The following is a 20,006-nucleotide window of genomic DNA, read 5'->3' as shown; positions in this document are numbered from 1 at the left end:
GCTTCAGAGCATTAAAGGCAATAATTGTGTTATTCTTTTTTGCACTCTTAATTGAAACAAATCTAATAGCAGTCAGTTTTATTAATTACGAACAAATCTTACAACTGAAGACCCGGCGCATCCACCAAATTTATCGATCTTTCATGTTTATGTGAAAAATGTCTGACAACTTTTACATCCTGAAAAGTGATGCAGATAGACAAATTTTAAAATAAAAGTTACTCTGTGCGAAAATTCATGCAGCGGAAAGTTGGGTTTAATATCGCGAAAGTGACTAGTAAAACAGTTGTCTTAGTTTTAAGGCGGTTAGGCAACTCAATATACAAATAGTTGCTTTAGTTACTAGGAGTGAAATTAGTAATGAAGATTTGAATACAAAACAAAAAATACACAAACATTTTGTCATAGTGTTGAAAAATAATTTCAATAAATGTTTGATATTTGAGCGAATGTTAAATTTAATAGCAAGATAAATGGCTTTAATGGTTTGGAAAAACTGGTATACTATTGAGTTACAAAGCATTAACGTGTTTCAACAATAAGTTACACATTATTAATGCATCATTCATTGGTTTATGTTTCATGAGATACAGCATAGAGAAAACTTGTTACATTTAACTTTTGTATCTCTACTAAAATTTAATTTTGTTACATTAATAAGGGCACCTGCTTTTGTGCTTTTATTTTTTAATTACTGAGACTTTAGAGAAAATAAAAACCTTTTCTGAATAGCTAGACCTTATAATATTTTGCTTCTCTACGTCAACAAATAAAAATGGTTGTAAAAACGTTACTACGTACTCAGTAAAATGAATATCAAATTATAAACAGATAAAATAGGATTAAAAAATCACAGCACAGTAAAATATTTTGTATTTATAAATTAAAATTCGTGAAGAAACTTTAGTTACAATAAATTTAAATTTGTTGTCAGTCTTAATAACATACACAGCAAAAATCAAGCAAATCTGTTCACTCGGGTTGGTTAATCAACTATTTGTTTTGCTGTTGGAAAATACATTAAAATGTGCAATAATCATCTTTTAAAGTCATTACATAATAATATAAGTTTTAAAACAATTTTACATGATTTTAATGTTGATTTAGATCTCTGGAAGCATGGTAATCTTTATTTAAATTGATTTAAAAATTATTGGTTTTTTAATTATTTTTTTTATAAGACAACCAAAATTTTGTTCGCAGACTTTTAGTTTTGGTATTTTTGAGTACCTTTTTTTTCTTATTCAATAAAAAGATTTTTAACTGTCCATGCATGCAAACATTTTGCATGCATATATTTTAAACTACTTACCAGAATCGACACCACATCAAAATTTCAGCACGGGTATTTGTCGGACATTAAATAATATCTGATCGAGTGCATCAACATTAGTTTTAGTTTATAAAAAGTTTTATCTTGCTTGTAATGCTTTGTTAGGTCGATGGGATATCCGTAGTGGGCCATACAAACCACCAAGCGGTCGAATTACTCCGAAGCACTGGTCCCGTCGTATCAATAAAATTCGAAAGGTATTTAAGAGGTCCCAAATATGAACAGTTGCAACAAGCCATTAAAGCAAACGAACTTCGACCGCCATCGCCCCTTTCACCCACGATATCGTCATTGCCTAAAGTACCTTTAAGTTTAGTGGTAAGTACATAGTTTCCCATTTCACCGCAAAGATCCAACCGAATCGTTATCAGCAAATGAGTTATCTGGGAATAGAACCCGAGGGGGAATCACGCACAAGTTTTGATTTTGATTCTGCCGTTCTTTCGGAAGGGCCTGACAGAGACGACGAGGAGATCGTCATCGACGGCCGAAGATCGTTGGAGTTTAGTATCGATAGTCACGAGTCGATTTACGACAAATGGAAGGAAAAAGTGAGGGATGATGTTGAAATTGTGGTATTTCTATCGAGGCTTATTCTTGATTTCAAAGTTTCAAATAAAAATTGTTTCAGATCGCTCAAATGCAAAAAGAGCCAAGTAGTGGCTTAGGGATTAGTCTTGAAGGAACGGTGGACGTCGAGGATGGCAAAGAAGTGCGCCCTCATCATTACATAAGAAATATTTTGCCTGATGGCCCAGTTGGGAGAAACAAAGTGCTACAAGCGGGTGACGAATTACTCGAGGTAAATATTTAGACACGAGTAATAATCCGCTTGATTTCATTGTGGTGCTAATACAACTTTGTAATTTAAACCAAATAAGCCTTTGATGAGTGAACCTATTTGGAATTAAGCCCTGAGTCACGGTTGACCTCACGTTGCTGAAATAACATTTGAGGTAAAGTGTAGATGACTAATCAAATACATAAAAATGAAGTGTTTGGCGAATAAAACAACTGAAATTATACTTTTAAAAGAAAGCTTATTCTGATTTGCAAGCTAGTAAAAATAAAAAGAAGCTACAAAATAAGAGTTTTATTTATCTTGACTACACTTTTACACATAGGTAGTCGTAATTTGCCAGTTTGTTTTATCAGATCTGAACTAATACTATTTCTTTTTTAGAAAAGTTGTTTAGAATTAACATTTAGGCCTCTATTCCAAATTTCAAAATCATCGGCCTACTTTGATTTTTCATTTTTTTCTAAGATATGTAATTGCTTTTTATTAACAGATACGTCAAAAAGTTATTTAGTACTAATAATTTAAATGTAAATTTATTTTATTCGTAATAAAAAAACTGTTAAAAATAGAATTCTTTGATTTGTGAAATAATAACATAAAAAAATGTAAAATCATAGATGGTTTTGAAATTTGGTATCCGGGTCTAGATGTTGATTCTAAATAACTTTTCTTAATAACTTTTTGTCGTATTTGCCACGCAAAAGACACTTTACTGTACAGAAAAATAGTTTTTTTGAAAACTAAATTTATGTGAGAAATTAGTCTTTAATTAAGCAGGGTTGAACAAAAAATGAAAAAAGGCAAGAATCTTTTATCTTTTACAAGAGTTTTTTGTTTTTAAGATCTAGGATTATTAGATGTAATTTTATGTTTTTTTTTTAATTTTTTTCTGCAAAATAAATGAGATCATAGTTATTTATTCGACGAGTTTGAGTGTAAATCGGACGGATTATTCCACCGAGTGGGTTATCATCCACGAGGCGGAATAAAGCGTCCGATTTACACTCAAACGAGTTGAATACAACATTTTATTCTTCGAATTGGACTCAATAAGGCTCAAACTTGCTTTAAATCTGTTAAAAATAATCTGACGTTTCGTATAGAGAAATACCAAACAGTTGTCAAAACTTCCTTACACGGGAGAAAAACCGTAAATTTTGACAGTGTCGAAGAATAAAAAGATTTTTTTGTTATTACCAACTGTGTAAAAAATAGATCTCGTATTTTTACCTATAGATTTCGCCACAATAATGCTTGTTATTTGTATTACTTTTTACCTTTTCATTTACCATACAAATTCATTTAAAACTCTATTACGAATGTTGATAGAAGGCGCGCCAAGACCCAAATTACTTGGCTAATATTAGTTTTCCTAAACTGCTTTTAGAAAACACAGAAAATAAGAGTTTATGCATTTGTTATAAAAATAAATCATTATACCGGAACAATTTTTAACTCTCAACATAGTATATTTTCAAGACTTGTACTGTATATTCTACACCTTTTATTGCATATTTTCCAGGTTAACGGTATCCAACTGATGGGGCTCAACCACTTAGAAGTAGTCTCAATATTAAAGCAGCTGCCAAATTTCGTTAGTTTAGTTTGCGCTCGGTATCCGGTTCCTATTAGAATAATTGACACCTCTCAACACCGGGAAGCATTCCAAGCAAGAAAAATCCTCGCCGGTAGTCTCCAAACCCTGATTCCCAATAACGATCGTCTAGTTAAAGCCAAATCCGAGACTTCAATAGCTTCGAGTTTCAACAGTGAGCAATGCAACGGCAGCAGATCGCGCTCGTTGGAACTTATCGCCGGCTTGCCCATGTGGAACAGTGAACCCACCATTGTAGAATTAATTAAAGGCGACCATGGTTTGGGCTTTTCAATTCTAGATTACCAGGTACGAACCCATTTTTCGAGACCACAAAATAAACTTGATTTTAGGACCCCATCAACTCTCAAGAAACTGTGATAGTTATCCGATCTCTCGTCCCTGGCGGAGTTGCCCAACTCGATGGACGGTTAATCCCCGGTGATAGACTACTCTCTGTCAACAACATCAACCTGGAAAATGCTACACTGGACAAGGCCGTACAAGTACTTAAGGGGGCGCCCAAGGGGCCCGTTCGGATCGCTGTAGCCAAGCCGTTGACAGCCACCGATGCCGTTTCGCATGCGAGTCAGGTAAGATTTTCAGGAGAGTTCATTTTTGAAGAAAGTAATTTGTATGTCTATGTGTTTGAGGGAATCACAAAGACTCTAACGGACGATTGTTTTTAGTTCATACGGAAAATTTTACGAGAATGGTCGGAAGAACTGGAATTCTTGATTATGGTAAGTTGGGGTAAGAATGGACAAGGGTTGGATTTAATTGATTCTTTGGTTGCAGAACTAAGAAGATAGTCGATGTCAATGTTATACATATCAATGGGATTCCCACAAACACATTAGTTGTGCTATTTTTGTTACTATTTATGAATGAATTATATTAAAACAATTGACGAAGTGGTTTGTGACGGGGCTAATTATTTTCGCATAAAAAGAATAAAAAGAACTCAAATTTTAATTTTCATTTTAAGAACATTAAAATTACTTATTATTATTTATTATTATTTTAATGAAATATTAGAAATTTATCATTTATTTAGTTATTTTATTTTTTGCAAATTGTTGAGAAACAAAAACACAGTTATTCGTTTTTCATTTTATAATTTCCTAATTAAAAGATTTTTTATAACAATATTTAACATTAAGCCAAAACAAAATAATAAAAACCATTTTGCGTTTTATACTTTATTGTTTTGAAACCTTCCTTTTTCGCTTTTTTTTAATGTTATGTAGGCCAAGCGAGTCCATCCACCTCTTCAAAATAAATCATCTCTTTATCTGCTCAGCCATTCACTCATCCATGAAATAGATTTTTTTCTAAGATTAAATGACCGATCACTTTGCCTTGATTGCTCCCCATTAGTTCAACTTTTACATCCATTATCATTATTTACTTGCGTTTTATTTTTCAAACTTTATCTCTTGTCTTCGATGTAAACAAAATTAAATACTCTTTTCTCTCAAATATTCTTAATAAAATTGTATAAAAACTATAATCACTTCCGTAACTGCGTTCAACATTTTACAAAATATGTGTAATAAACTTAGCTATAAAGCAAGATTAAAAAGACCCAAAGTAATGAAACAAAGCTCTTATGTTCGAGTTATAATAAGTTATTTTAACTGGGTTTATGCCAACCAATAGCTATAAAAATTTATTAGAAATTGATGCGGCGTAAATTTTAATAAAAGGTAGGTGCACTTGATGGCAAGTTTTCTCCTCAACGACAAGAGTAAAAATTTGAAATATTGAATTTTTTCAGGATACCGAAGATGACCAAACTTGTTTAGATGATTTCCAAGAGTGCATCGAAGAATACCAAGAATGTTTAGAAGTAGTTCACATATGTATAGACGAAGACAATTCATCATTCAACCATTCGGCTAGTACTTCCCAAATTGAAGATCTCGGCCAAAATTTAATCAATGCTCAAAAAAGTTTAACCGAATCGGATTTTTTAGAAAATAATAATTTATTAAAAGTCAAACAAAAAGGTAGCATAGGTGACAGTGATTTAGACATAAGTTACAAAAGTACAAATGACCATTTAAACAATAAGATCGAGTGTGATAGTAAAATAACTCCATTAAAAACTGTTATCGATAACAACAAAGCCCTAAACAAAGCCGACAGTCTCACTCAAAGTGACAAAGGTTCCAACCAGGACGGCTACGAGACTTGTATCGACGAATCCTTTTCCGACGAAGTACCCAAGAATAACAACCCAGACCCAGAGGAGGAATGCACCCCCACTAACTCCAAAATGAACATATCAACCCCCTGTACCGATTCGGAGGCCTTCACCGTCGTCAACGCCACCTCTGAACCCTGCCTCACGGAACAATACTCCAACCACATATACCTCGATACGAAATCGGACGAAGAGCCCAAGTCTTACGACTGGCTCGGAGATGACGAGTTCTTTCTCGTCCAGTACTCTCCTGACGAAGTCTCCAAAAGCTACGGAGATCTCCGCCCCAGAAAACTCACTTACCGTCTAAAGGAGTACTACAACGACTACAAAGACTGCCTCGAATCGTACAAGATCTACACTGAAGATGAGAAAAAAACTGAAATGAGCGATGATTTAATTTTTAACGAGATTTTACTCCCTTTCAAAAGCAGGTCAGCTCCTAATATCATGGACAGTTCTTTTGTGACCCTCACTTATGATCCAGGACCCGACCGAGAACGGAGGAAGTCCGACGTGCCACCGGGACACAAACCAGACGGGTGGGTAAAATTACGGACCAGTTCAGATAAACAGACATTTTAGTATCGATTCTAATTTTGATCAAGTAATGAATTTTGATCAAGATAATGAATTAAAACTTTGTCAAAACATGTAAAATACATATGTATGTATATTTGGTGTTAAGTTCAAAGAAAGTAATTTTGTAGAATTTAGTTTTGTTACCTGTTTTCAACTACATGTTTTTCTTTTTTTGAAGCAATTGTCCTGTACTGAAGCTCTACAACTTAATCTCGTTAACCTACAAACTTAATTAGATTAAAGAAATCGGCATATTTTTCTTTTTGTCTCCTTGTTAAGGTTCAATTGTGAGTTTAAGTAATAATTTCAGCGACGCGTCGTTACCAATGACGGTGATAAAACCAATGGATAGTGAAAACAGTGCCCTGAAAGGGAGCCAAGTCGAAGACATGTTGCAAAAGCATTGGGGTTCAACCCATACCATCAAAGTGTACCGAGAACCCAACACGAGTCTGGGAATTAGCATTGTTGGAGGAAAAGTGAGTCAAAAACCAGCAACAATAAAATGCTCTAATGGGTATTTACAGGTCGACATTCAGTCGAACGATGCGACCGATAAAGTTTTGGGTATTTTTGTGAAACAAGTCGTTCCTGATAGTCCCGCCGGTAAATTGGGGCTTTTCAAGGTAAATTACCACCGAGTCCATTTTAATCAGAGTGTAACGGTACAGTTTTAGACCGGTGATAGAATACTGGAAGTAAGTGGGGTCGATTTGAGACACGAAAGTCACGAAAAGGCTGTTGAGGCGATTAGAAATGCGGAAAATCCGGTTACTTTTGTTATTCAATCATTGATTCCTTGGGTAAGAGCTGTATTTCGAGCAAAAATAAACGATTTGGTTATTAAATTATGTGCAGAATTGTGAAAATGAAGTCGAGTCGTTCAAAAGCAACGAAAACGTTTGTCCTTCACCCTTCCCCTCGCCTGTCAGTGAAAGAGCACGGGTTATATTTAATCCACCCGAAGTAAGTATATTGAAAATTTTAATTAGAACTTCTTTGTATTTTTTTAATTAGATTACTATATCTCACGATAACGATCAAAAAGAAGTAAATGAAACAGAAAGTGAAAAACTGAAAGAAGAAGTAGATGAAATAAACCACAAAGAAAGTGAAAAAGTTTCAGTTTCATTAAACGAAACCGATATTGTTGTTAGAAACGATTCGCTTGAAGAAAGTGAAGAAGATGACGAAATTGATATCAGGGATATGGAGGGAAGAACAGTTTCGTCAAAAGGCCAACAGGTAAAATTGACAACCTAATTCTGCAACCAGAACAAAAATTGAGTATTTGTCCCAGATCGATAGAGCAAGTGCTGGAAATCTCAAAAGAAGCAAAGAAGAATCCGAGGCTGATCCCGAGGAAGAAGATGATTTTGGATATACAACTTGTAAGTAGTTTTCTCTTTTTTTTTTAATTTAAAAATGAGATTACTTTTTGATGACCACAATGCAATTTTAATGACTATCTGTCTACCTCATAATTAAACCTTAATAGAAGTGATCGACTTGTCCCGTTCCAATAAATAACTTTGTTTGTATACCAGATTGAGTTCGAATGCGATCAACTAATTGAATCATTATTATTAGTGTTGAGAACATCGGTGGTGATGTGGTGTTGCTAAATTGGATTTTCCATGGTGCCTAAATGGTATTTTCTCAAAATAGACGATTCATTGATCGAGCCACATGACTTGCCCCATAAAAATAATAAAAAACTATGTTTTTTTAATTGAATATAAAACTAAAAAAAAATTCTTTTAAAATATCATTAATGAGTTTGTGTACATAATTATTATGTACACATTTCTCAGCAACAGTTTAACGCCCAGAATGGTAAAAGTTAGTTTATATAAGTACTTTATTACTAGTCCGTCAGTATTGTTGTCATTTTTATCATTTATACTTACACTTTTGTGATAATTCTTCATTTCTTCGCCAGAGATTTCTGACAAAATTTTCTGAGCGTCAAAAGTAAACTATAAACAGAATTCGACTTTTCCAACGTAAAAACTGTAGGTACAAGAAATTCAGATTAATTCGTACATAATATAAGTATAATCGCTTGGTATAGTGTGGCTCAACCTGACTTGACCTCTTCTCCTCTTCCAATCAATTCCCCTCTCTCAAATTTTCCTCAAAACAACTCGCCTTAAATCAAGCAGTTTCCCCGTCACGACTCGCTTTCCAGTTCTTGGCTCATTTTTGACATAAAGGCCTCTAAAGCAAATTTTAACTCAGGGATTATTTCCACTCTCATCTACTCTGACGATAATTCTTGTCGGAAATTTATCGCAGCCACCACTACTTACTTTGGAACTTTCAGGACGTCTTTAAAAATTCAAAGCGATGTCTCCACACACAATTAAAACTTTCGAGACACGAATTTTTTTGTTGTCACCTCAAGGGAAATTAGTTCCTGTATATAGAATGAAACTATTCGCAATCGGAAATATGGCTGCCGGGATTAACTTTTGTCACATTGGGAGGAAAAATCTATGTGTATTTAGTCTCGTACATAAATAACGCCACATTACCATGTCAAAATAAATAAAGTGTAGCGGAAGTTCCGTAACGTTCTCCGTGCAAGAAATTTATAGTCCCGAGTCTTGGGAAAGCAACGCTACGATAACGAAAATTTTCTAAATGAGGAAGAAATAGCTCCATAAATAATTTTACTCATTTCGACTTCTTGCGATAAGAATAGACATTCTTTCGACAGGTTTTCCTATTCTTAATATGTGATAAAACCGTCAAGACTTTAAATTGAATTTTAAAATAATTCCTCAGAAACTCCTAAATATTTAACGTCGTCTGTTATTAAATTTTTAACCAATAACCAAACTCATTACTTCTTAATGATTTTAATTAATTTCCAAATTAAACCGAAAATCAAATCAATTCGTACAAGTCGAATCACCAATCGCTGGACGATATTTGTCATTGTTGGATATCTGAACTTTACAAATTCCACCCAAAGAGCTCATTATTATAAATTACAAGTAAATCACTTAAAAAGTACTCAAATTGAAAAAGTTTTGTTTAAATCCGGTATAAAAGTTTCTAAAGATGATACACAATGCGACCTGCAAGACAATGTAGCAGGTTCACGTGCAGGAAAATCTATTTTTGGTTGAATTGTCAGCAGTTGCAGGATTGCAAAGACGGCATTTATGTCAGATGGTATTGATATGCGATTTGAATCTGTCATCGTTTGCATGGATAAATTTGATAAATGTTGGCAACATTGTCGGTAATTTATGTGGTTTAGTGGACATGTAAGTGACGTAAACAAAGCGAATGTGGTCTTATCAACTATCGATTATGAGGTATTGGCATTATTAAAATATGACATTGTTATGTGTTGTATAAACAATGTAATAATTTTCGAATGAAACGCTGTTTTTAGTCAAAATATTTTTCCAAGGAACGTTTAATCAAACCGCACAACCATGGTAGTGAAACGCACTTTCATATTTATACAAGTAATTTCGCAGTTTTCTATGCAAGAATGCTTTTTTCATTCATTTAGTTGTCTCCCTCGACCGGCGACATCTCTATTTCTCCATTTTCCCTCGCAACATTATATGCGCTTCTTTATTTACAATTATTTAGGAAGAGGCTCTTAAACTCGCCCTAACTCATCCACATAACGAGACAGCCACTCTCGTTTTCAAAGATGAGAAAAACCAACAAAAGACGTCAAAAAATACACATCGAAATCGATCGCCAAGACACGTGAATCGAGCTCCTATCCGTTATTTATAAATTCTCTAATTAAATGCGCGATAACAAATCGCAAACGGTCCTCATCACCTGGGCCTAATGAAGCGCGTGGGCGATTTTGTTTCTGTTTATCAAGAATTCAGTCTGAATTTGAAGTGCCGCCGTTGCGCCGTGATCAATATAACGACGCCTACGTAACGGCGTCAACACGTGGACTCAAAGATTTTCTCTTTGATATGGAAACGCTATAATCTGCTTTACTCCCATTCGGATTTTTGCTTCCGATTGGAAATCAAATAACCATTAAGACGAAAAGCCAAAAACTGTAATCTCAGTGAAAACTAAAAATAAAATTTTGGGCTTCTGAAGCCGTTGTACACCTCGTCCAGTGTAAGCGCTTTACAAGTCACGTGATGGCAGGCCCAATCAACGCCGTTTTAGCTTTATTCAATCGCGATTTCTTAAATTTTTTCAGACTTGCTAATTTCCCATTTCCGGTTAAATAATTGCCGGAAATCGTTTTAGTGAAACGCTCGTGGCAAATGAATCATTCAACTCGATAAAAAATTAATCCAATTAGTGCACTGCGTGCTGCTTAAAAATTTCAGTCGTTAATTATGCTTGATCAACAAATAACGAAACTATCGTCATGCCCCGTTAAATTCAAGGATAAATCATCTCACCAAATATAGTAGAAAATGGAAATGTTACTGATTGATCGAATAATAATAAAGCGGATCAGGCGTTGTTTTAAGGTTCAGGTGGTCGTAAAAAATGATGGGGCTTTATTTTGGCAATTTCAAAAAATCGACTGGAGTTTATTTTCTCCAAGCATAACCGATTTTTGCCTCGTTGAATGGTAATTAGATCGGTAGTTTAGATTGTCGAAAGGTTGTCGAAAATTAATGGTGCCTACCAGGACAAACAATAATTGACTTTGCCGGTAAATTAGCCATAAATGCGAGTTTTTATTGGCCGTTTATCGGTGTATTAAACGACGCTGACATTCGGCTTTTATTTATTATTTAAAACCTAATTAGGAGGATAATAGAAAAAGTACCAGAGGGTTTGAGGGGATATGAACTTTGAAAGTGACAAGTTTAAAGCACAAAAGTTAAAGCACAAAATTGTTTAAAAAATCTATGATTTCGGGCTGGGTAATATAAGTGCTTTCGCTGTTAGGATGGTAATAAAGCTAAGCGATTAAAAATACAAGTATAGATACATTGGTATTGTAATTATGTTTAGTGCAAAGAAAGAATTTTTTCTCACAATTCCATTAAGTTTACAAAGAAAACTTGCAGAGTAAACGTTTTTTCAACAACAAATTGATATTAAAGCTTTAACAAACGGTGCTGAAAAGAAAAAATTGTTGCTTAATTATTCTGCAAGCTTTATAATAGCCGTTCACCCTCTGCACCCACCAGTCCCATTCATGCCCCACCTGTCTTGCACACACCGTGCCGTCTCCACACGCTGAAAGGCGAATCGAAATGAAACAGAGCTCCTTCTGGTAGCAGCAGCGCGTTTCAGCGGGAGATTGCGCGTACACGCGGCCGCATCCAGTTGGTCATGGCCGCGGAGTTTCAGCAGTTTCAGTAGCCGGCCTGGTGCAGGCGTCGTTGTACGTGATTCGTACCGACTTAGTGTCCTTTTTGTGTGCGTGGATAGGTGCGTGCTGGGTGCATGTGTAGGTGCCGCAAAACCCTCCACACCGAGCGCCGCAGGAGGGGTCGAGATTAACTCCGCGCGTTTTATTTAGGATCAACTAAATCCAATTCGGTGCGAAAATCAATTATCACAGAGAAAAAATCGAGGCCTTGTGGTGATTATTTCACGTGTTAGTCTGACACTTAATCCTTTTTGCCGAATAAGAGGAGGGCCGATTGAAAGGAAAAGGAATTTCGCATACTTCATGCTGGTCTTAATTCCCTAGTTCTGCCGAAAATTGCAGCAATTGGGTGCATTGAGCTTAAATTCCACTAATGCAATAAAACGATTCATTTCGATTCATTATTTTCACAAGCTTACTTTATTGCTCGTCAATTTCTTTACGAAAATTATCTCAAATTATACGAATTATTCATACGTAAAATTTTTTGACGAGCTCTTTTGTGTTTAAAATTTGTAATTTTGTATCTATATACGAGTACGTGAATGAATAATAGCTTGATGCTCATATGACGGTGATTATTTTCTCTACTCCCTGATGACTTCATTATTGACTATTAATTTTAAAATAATGTCACAAAACATAATCTAGAATAATAGGGATGAATGTTTAATTAAACAAAAATTATTTTGCAAAAACATATTCTACTGTTTATTCTTAATCACTATTTTTATTTTTGCTTCCGAATTAACAAAGAACTAGCTACACTTAATTGAAAATTTTGTAACCATCAATATTTTTATACAATAATTTTATTAATTTGAACAATTATTTTCATTTTTCATCAATTTAAAGCCTAAATATTCGGTGTGTGGGTTTATTGCTTGAATAACATTACAATTGCTTGAATACAAATTGAATTAAGAGGAAAATATTGCTTCTCTTTCATTTCTGGTCTGTCTATTAAAATTAAAATTATTACTATTTATTTATTGGAAGCACCAATTATTGAAAAATGGCTAAAAACTCAAAAGACACAAGTTTGTATATTGTCCAAAATCGAATTAAAATTTAGATTGATGTACAGGTTATTTTAAACAAATGAAGCAATATTTGGATCTTAAAACGGATAGAAACTAACAAAATGTAAACGAAAGTATCCTAATATGGGATACTTTTTTTAGGTCCATCAAAAAATTATATAAATATTGCCTCTAGTTTCCGGTAAACTGCAAATATGTGTAGGTATACATTATTTAATCTAATGTAAGTTTGATAAGTCAAAATAATAGTGTCTTCATATTCTTTTAAATACATAGTATAGGAATAACAGAAAATAGGAATTTTATGGGCCTAATATAAGATGGTCAAATTTTCTAATAAAGCATGTGTTAAAATGATGAAAAAATTCAAGCATTCTGTACGGTTTAATAAAAAAAAACACTCAAAAGTTTTGATTTTGACAAGTCACACATGTACTTTTTGTCCCAGTAACTTGGAAAATTGTCAAGAACTAATTTCATGCATAACACACTGAATCCATTCTCTGCCTTTAGAAAGAGGAGTGCCGCAAAAGATACACACTGTATCGTCTTTTTCAATTTAGTATGGGATGCTCCATATTAGATAGATAGTATCCCATATTAGGCTGATACTGATTGAAATCAAACTACAGAAATTTTAAGGAAAGGAAACTATAATAACCAAAACATGCAGGAGAGTTTGTTAGAACCCCATACGTATGTGATGAACGTAAAGACAAATGTACTCGTACCCCATTTACTCCTGCAAAACACGATGTGTTAAGAGAACGAAGAAAATGAGTTTAGATAAGAGAGTAAAAAAATCATAAGAGTTATAAAAATGTCGCTTAGGTTCGTAATAATAAGCCAGTTGATTGCTGTATTTCGCGGCTAATCAAACTAATTAAAAAATAAATTAATTCGCGACGATATTAAATTAATTTGCAACTGTCAAATGCTAAACACTTCAATTAAGCGCTTTGTTAATTTGATTTTTGATTAAAACACAATTGCCAACTTTGCGGCATGAACACACCCTCTTTAGCAGAAATTTGTATGAATGCATCTCGTCACAAGTGGACTCATTCATTCGCTAAACTGATAAATAACGTCAAATGTTTTTAATTGATATTTTTATTAGATAAATTAAAAAGTTTTTCGCGCGTGAATTATTTTCTATACATCATTACCAACATAATGGGTAAATGTTTTATCGCCGATCGGTAGATATGCCAAAACCCAAACAAAATTGACGCTTTGTTACTGATAAGTTTTAATTGATACCCATTTTTCCGTTTCCATATTAAGACAAATTGTGGAGGATATTTTTAAGTCGAATTCTCGGCACGAACTCTTGCTTACACAATGTATTTACATACGTATCGAGCGAAACTAACAAGACACATGACCGTAAACATTTTTTTCCGCGAATTAAGAAAATTGAGATGGATCAAAAACATACTTGACCAGAATAAAATTTGTATTAAATCTCTCAATGAGCACTCGGTTCTATTTGCATTGAAAAGTTATTTGTTGACCGATGATAAGAGATTTCCTCGGGTTGTTTTCTTAGTATTCCTCCGAAAAATTCCAGTGAAAACCGCCCAATTCGGTCGCCGACCTGGAATAATATTTAAATTGCAGCGATTGTTTTAGGCGGACATTTGCATAATTAAAATTCTACAAGTTTCCAAGCACATGTGTTTTTGCCGAACAAAAAATTGAAAAAGTTTTCATCGCAGAAACGGGCAGTTTTTTTTATTTATGTCTACAGAAAACAAGAAAGAATAATGCAACAAAATTTTATCTATACTTTTTTTTTTGTTCATGAACATGATTATTAATGTTATTTTACCATATTTAGACCAGTTCTAATAAAGCCAACCCACGAGGTTTACTTTTAAGGCAATTTAGGATAAAATCACAGAGTTACGTCATTCTTCCTATTGTAACATTTTTTTGTGACTCAACGTCTCAGTAACTGATTATTTGAGCAGGACGCAGCGATTTATATTCCAGCTGTCGATAAAGAAAAGAGGGGGTATTACCCTGGGGTGGGGATAGCCAGACTCATCTCAGACTTTCTTTTATTGCTTAGAAATAATGTATCCATAACTCACCACTTGACAATTCGTCTACTGCTGTCACTCCCAACCTTGTTTTTCTTATGTTTCGTTCAGTTCTCTTCGTAAAAAATGTAAATTAACTCCGAAGAAAATATTATCGATTATCCATCAAGTTCTGTAGCGATAAAACCTCGGTGTCATTCAGATGAGGTCGAGATGATTTTGAATAAAATTTAGTTTCTTATCGTTTGTATCGATTTAATTTTTTTGTCGCGCCGTTGCAAATAAATTCTTTTCCGGGTTAAAGATCATTTGTCATCATTGTTGATTATAATTCTGTTGTACAACAATGAGCGTTCGTTCACACGTCACGAGGAAATTATAAAAGATAAGAGCTAAACGACGACAAAACGTCATTGTTTGGAAGGAATAGGATGATGCAATTTAAATGAGATGGGATCCCAGGAAACAAAAGTGGTAAAAGACGCTGGGATAACACAACGTGCAAAAATATTCGGTACTAATCCCACTATAACATAAAAACAAATCAATCATTTCGAGAAGTTATAAATATTTTTCTACACGATTCCAGTAGACCAGAAACTGGATTATATCCATTTTAATAGGATTTGATCATTCGACCAATAACGAAGGACAAATCAATTTGGGTTTATTCCAATACGGATCTGGTCTATTTCCAACCAATAAGAGATTTTCTTAATCTGAAATTAATTTTATATTTTACGTTGCCTTAGAACTTATGATTTTTTTACGACGCAAGGATTTCAATTTCAACCGCTGGAATATTCATTAATGCGGTTGTGGTTACGACAAAAACCAGTCTTGAGTAACCTCACTCTCAGTTGGCATCGCTCCAAGTAATGCCACCCTGAGGACACTAAAAAACATTTCCTGTTTGAGGCCTAGCCCTGAACTATCGGCTCGCCTACCCGATCGCGGTTTTTATAAGCTTTAAGGTGGGCGGGGCGATTTGTAGTGATGGAACAGTAGCGCGGGTCTTTTGAAAATTTCTAATTCTATTGATTCAAAAACGCAATTATTTTAAATTATCTACGCACAGTCTGAAAATTTATGGCTATTAGAACGAGAAATTGAGTTGAATTAAGCTTTTCGTGTCGGATTAAAACGTATATTGCGATAAAACCCAATTAGGGGGATTTGCTGGCTTGTTTGCCTTTTCGGTTTTAGATCAAAAGCTCAAAAATGTTTAAATAGAACCTCTTGAAAAGAATTACTCCATTATTTTGCCACATTTCCTCAAAATATCTTGTTATGTCCGAACCAATATCCCAATGTTAAATTGTCTTGAAAATACGCATTTCCTGACTGTGACAGTTATTGGTTCTTTTTCAATGACGCTTTTGTCCGTCTTTCCCAATTAAACGTAAACTGATTGTCGAAAATCCCAGTTAACACCATTTTTAATCCTTCGCGAATGGAGTAAAACAGTGCTGACATGAACAAAAGCAAAATAAATTAACTCGACCGCCCTCATGTGTCAGCTATTGATGGAAAACGATCCTAATTAAATAAAGTCCTTGTATGGAAATGAAATGTAACATATTTTTCCGGCACTATTTCCGTGCAATATTTTAATGGGTTGAAGTGAGCAAATAGATCTAGAATCCGGTGTAAATATTTACAAAGGGTAGCTTTGCTTAGACTAAATTAAGTTAAGTTTAATTTTATTTGTGGAAAGTAAGAGACTGGCATGGGATTGTTTACCATTAGACGCTTGTCAAATTTCTTGGACACGTCAATCACGTTGTAATCGGATAAATAAAGCGAAGCAAACGGACGCTCTTCACTTGTTAATAATGCAGCTGTGAGGAGAAAAATCGCTCCTGAGGGAAAGTGACGATGTTGCAGTTCGGGATGGCTTTATGAGGAATTAAAAATGTAAGGAAGAGACATGATGGTTTGCAGGAATTCGCTATTCTTCAGGATTTTTGGTTGTTTAAGTCAAATCAATAAAGCAACGCCGGAATTTCTAGTAATGTTTATTAATCTTTACACGAAGTTTGTAACAAATATTCAAATAATGACTTCATTAAAATTTACAAAATTTGTTCTTCGAGGCTCAAGGGCACTTCAGTTCGAAATTCGATGTTTTCATATTCAAAGTATCTGCTCGATTGCATTAACAAACCGCGGATCTTGTAGAATTTCAGGTGGTTAATTAAGATTGAAAAGAACGAGGCATTTATAAAATATTTCATTTGTTAGGGTCAGGTCAAAAATTATAATACAAAACGAAAAAATTGCTTGTTTTACTCAATTATCCAAATCTGCATTTGACTAACCCGAGACCTCAACCAGCAATTTTAATTAAATTTTTGTTATACCGCAATTTACACTCGAGCCCTCATTATCAATAATGAAGGCAGATATTAAGTATCTGATTTTTCATCTCGACAAATTTATTACTAAAAATCTTGTTTGAAAGTACAAACAATAAATCAAACCATTAGTGTAATTTTTAGTTCAAGTTAATTGAGTCTCTATCACAGTGAAATAAGAGCAAACTATTTACAACGAAACGTTGATTTAATTAAGTGAAGTGAAAGTTTTAATGGATGCTATAAATAATTTTTACAGAGAATAAGGGGGTAATTAGATTGGATTAAGCTTTGGACAAAGTTTACTACTTTAGCTAGTTAGGAATTTTCAACAGAAAATCGATAGTGTAACCAAACAGGCGACAATCTAATTTTCTTATTCAGTACCAAAGGATTAATTTTGTGACTTTTTAATTAGATGTACACAATTTTTCCATGTGTTTTAAGTAGTGTTGCTCAAGTAGTTGTTTGTATGCCGAGTAGTTTTTCAAATTAATTTACCGTGGACTACTTCACAATGCATCTTAATTCTAGTAAATAAAACTCTACCAAAAATAGCAGCACAAAATAATTTGCCTTAATTAATATCGAGTGATTTATTTTTAGACTTGTGAAAGTTTATTTTTGCAACTTTATTTACTCGCTTGAAGAGCGTTGAAAATAAAACTACTTTTCGGCCTAAGCTTAGGAATTACAAAAGCGACCATGTCAGTGCTGAAGAATTTAATAATCTCGAAACTATCTAGCTTGTGAAAAATTCACGCAATTCTCGCCGAAATTAATCTGTGGAAGTTTGATCAAACTTCCAGACACCGTCTATATATCCGATACTTAACCTGAGGCCACGATTTACATAAATCACCGGAACCTTATGACCGAGAAATAATGAACATCTTGGGGAACGTCCTCTGTTATTAGCGCCGTGCAAAGATACAATTCTACTTGTCGGATGAGCGCACTCGACTCTAGCTCGGTTGATTTAATTATTTTTCAACTTTGTTCCGGTTTTATCAAGACAAGAAACAGATTTTTGTTGTCACTACATTAGAGAGTTGTAGTTTTTGCAACGTCTTCGATGAACAAAAGGATGCTCTAGGTTTTGTTTTTTTTGCTGTTTACCGAGTTTGAAATAAAAGTAAACAACAAATATGTATTTTGCTATTTCAAGAAATAGAAAGATGTCTGCGATTAAAAAAAAACATTAAAAGATCACTTGTATTAGCGGAGAAAATTAAGACAGCACTTTTGTCTTTGAGAAGTGCGTGATAACAGAAATAATCTTTGAATTATGTTTTTATAAAATAAGCATTTTCTAGAGTTTGCTTATTACAACAAAGCAATTATGCTGAATTTTTAATTTTTTTAATATGTATGTCTTGACATTTAACTCCATTTTATTTAATTGTTAAAAATACATATCGTATCTTACCAAAATTTTTATTTTTGGCTTACAACAAACAAGAGCATTCTTATTCCTTTGATAATTTTTTTTTCAAAATCCAAAGAGACAAAAATGCAAAGTACCTAATCTATTGCATTTTGAACAATTTAGCTTATTTGAATTATTTTCAAATTTTTCAAATTGAAAATTTATTTTGCTTGTAAGAAATGTAAATGTCACATCTGGACAGCTTTCTGATTTTAGCACACGTGTGACAGACATTCGATAAAATATAGCATCGTTTTTACTCTTTCGAGCATTATTAAATTCTCTTATTCCTTTCGTACCTATCGATTGCAATCGTTCTGCGTTCGATGACCTCCTTTTGGTCATCTGCAAAGTAACTGCATTATTTTCCTGTGAATGTTAACCTCATTTGCACGGCCAGGCCAATATTTGCTGGAAAAAAAATCAACACTTCTGAAGCAGGAACTCTAATTGTTTAAAATACGTCTGAAATGTTTATATTTCTCAGAGAAACTGTCGATTTGATAATAGACTGTTTATTACACTAAGTTGTTTAAAATTCTAATATGAAACTATTTAGTTTTTACTTTTAGAAATAGCAAATAGTGTATCTTTTGTACATCAAAAACATGGCCGTCGGCGTCTTGAAAATGCCCGACAATTTTCTCGTCGATTCGAAATAATTCACTTTTCGTATCTACACTCTCGTCCGTTATTTTTTAACTTAGCGTTTTAAAAACGCTCTAAAAGACCCGATAAAATAATAAAATTATTTGTTTCGATACGAAGGCTTTTAGCTTTGACACAAATACGTTTCTTATTTTTAATATCACAAAGAAACTTTTTTCGACTTGACTCGCGCACATCTACTTGAAATAAAGTAGCAATAAAGAAATTGAAGGGAAAAACTTTACTGAGTTTTTGTTTGAACGATATTTAATAACAAAGGGTGGACGTGGAAGGAAAAAATTACATTTTTCTTGAAACGAGATTTGTTCTTGTCTAGGATTAAATAAAAGTTCGTTGAACGCATCATTAAATACCGGAGAAATTTCCTGGGTACTATTTATTTCACCTTTACACAATTTATTGCTTCGTAATGGATACTTAGAGGGTCCTGAAAGTAAATTTGAATGGGTTTTACTATCCATTGTTTGTTCAATGTGGAATTCTGAAAATTTCTTAAATGGAGTTTAAATGGAGTGTCTCATACAGGGTGCGCCAGAACTCGCGCCCCAGAGAAATTTTTCAAGTAAGGTAAGATACCAGGAACATGAAAAAATGTTTAAAAA

The 20,006-nt window shown here is 33.8% G+C and overlaps 1 protein-coding gene across 3 annotated transcripts in view; it reads left to right on the top strand.

Moving 5' to 3' along the window:
* The window catches only part of LOC123011975 (inaD-like protein), a 64,967-nt gene that overhangs the window by 23,148 nt on the left and 21,813 nt on the right, over nt 1–20,006 (top strand). For all 3 annotated transcript variants that reach the window (XR_006413179.1, XM_044409712.1, XM_044409711.1), the window contains exons 8-19: nt 1,439–1,651; nt 1,705–1,908; nt 1,965–2,135; nt 3,658–4,038; nt 4,083–4,322; nt 5,510–6,480; nt 6,831–6,999; nt 7,048–7,146; nt 7,198–7,323; nt 7,379–7,486; nt 7,538–7,765; nt 7,821–7,911. Coding sequence is in view for 2 of the 3 variants with exons in the window: in XM_044409712.1 (XP_044265647.1) it covers nt 1,439–1,651; nt 1,705–1,908; nt 1,965–2,135; nt 3,658–4,038; nt 4,083–4,322; nt 5,510–6,480; nt 6,831–6,999; nt 7,048–7,146; nt 7,198–7,323; nt 7,379–7,486; nt 7,538–7,765; nt 7,821–7,911 (3,001 nt within the window). In the remaining variant the exon portion in view is untranslated. The remainder of the gene's footprint in view (nt 1–1,438; nt 1,652–1,704; nt 1,909–1,964; nt 2,136–3,657; nt 4,039–4,082; nt 4,323–5,509; nt 6,481–6,830; nt 7,000–7,047; nt 7,147–7,197; nt 7,324–7,378; nt 7,487–7,537; nt 7,766–7,820; nt 7,912–20,006) is intronic.

This window comes from Tribolium madens, unplaced genomic scaffold (genome assembly GCF_015345945.1).
Source record: "Tribolium madens isolate multiple individuals breed KSU strain unplaced genomic scaffold, Tmad_KSU_1.1 Scaffold_91;HRSCAF=231;Tcas5.2_LG7, whole genome shotgun sequence".
NCBI classification, from domain to species: Eukaryota; Metazoa; Arthropoda; class Insecta; order Coleoptera; family Tenebrionidae; genus Tribolium; species Tribolium madens.
This window is presented reverse-complemented; position numbering and strand designations above follow the sequence as displayed.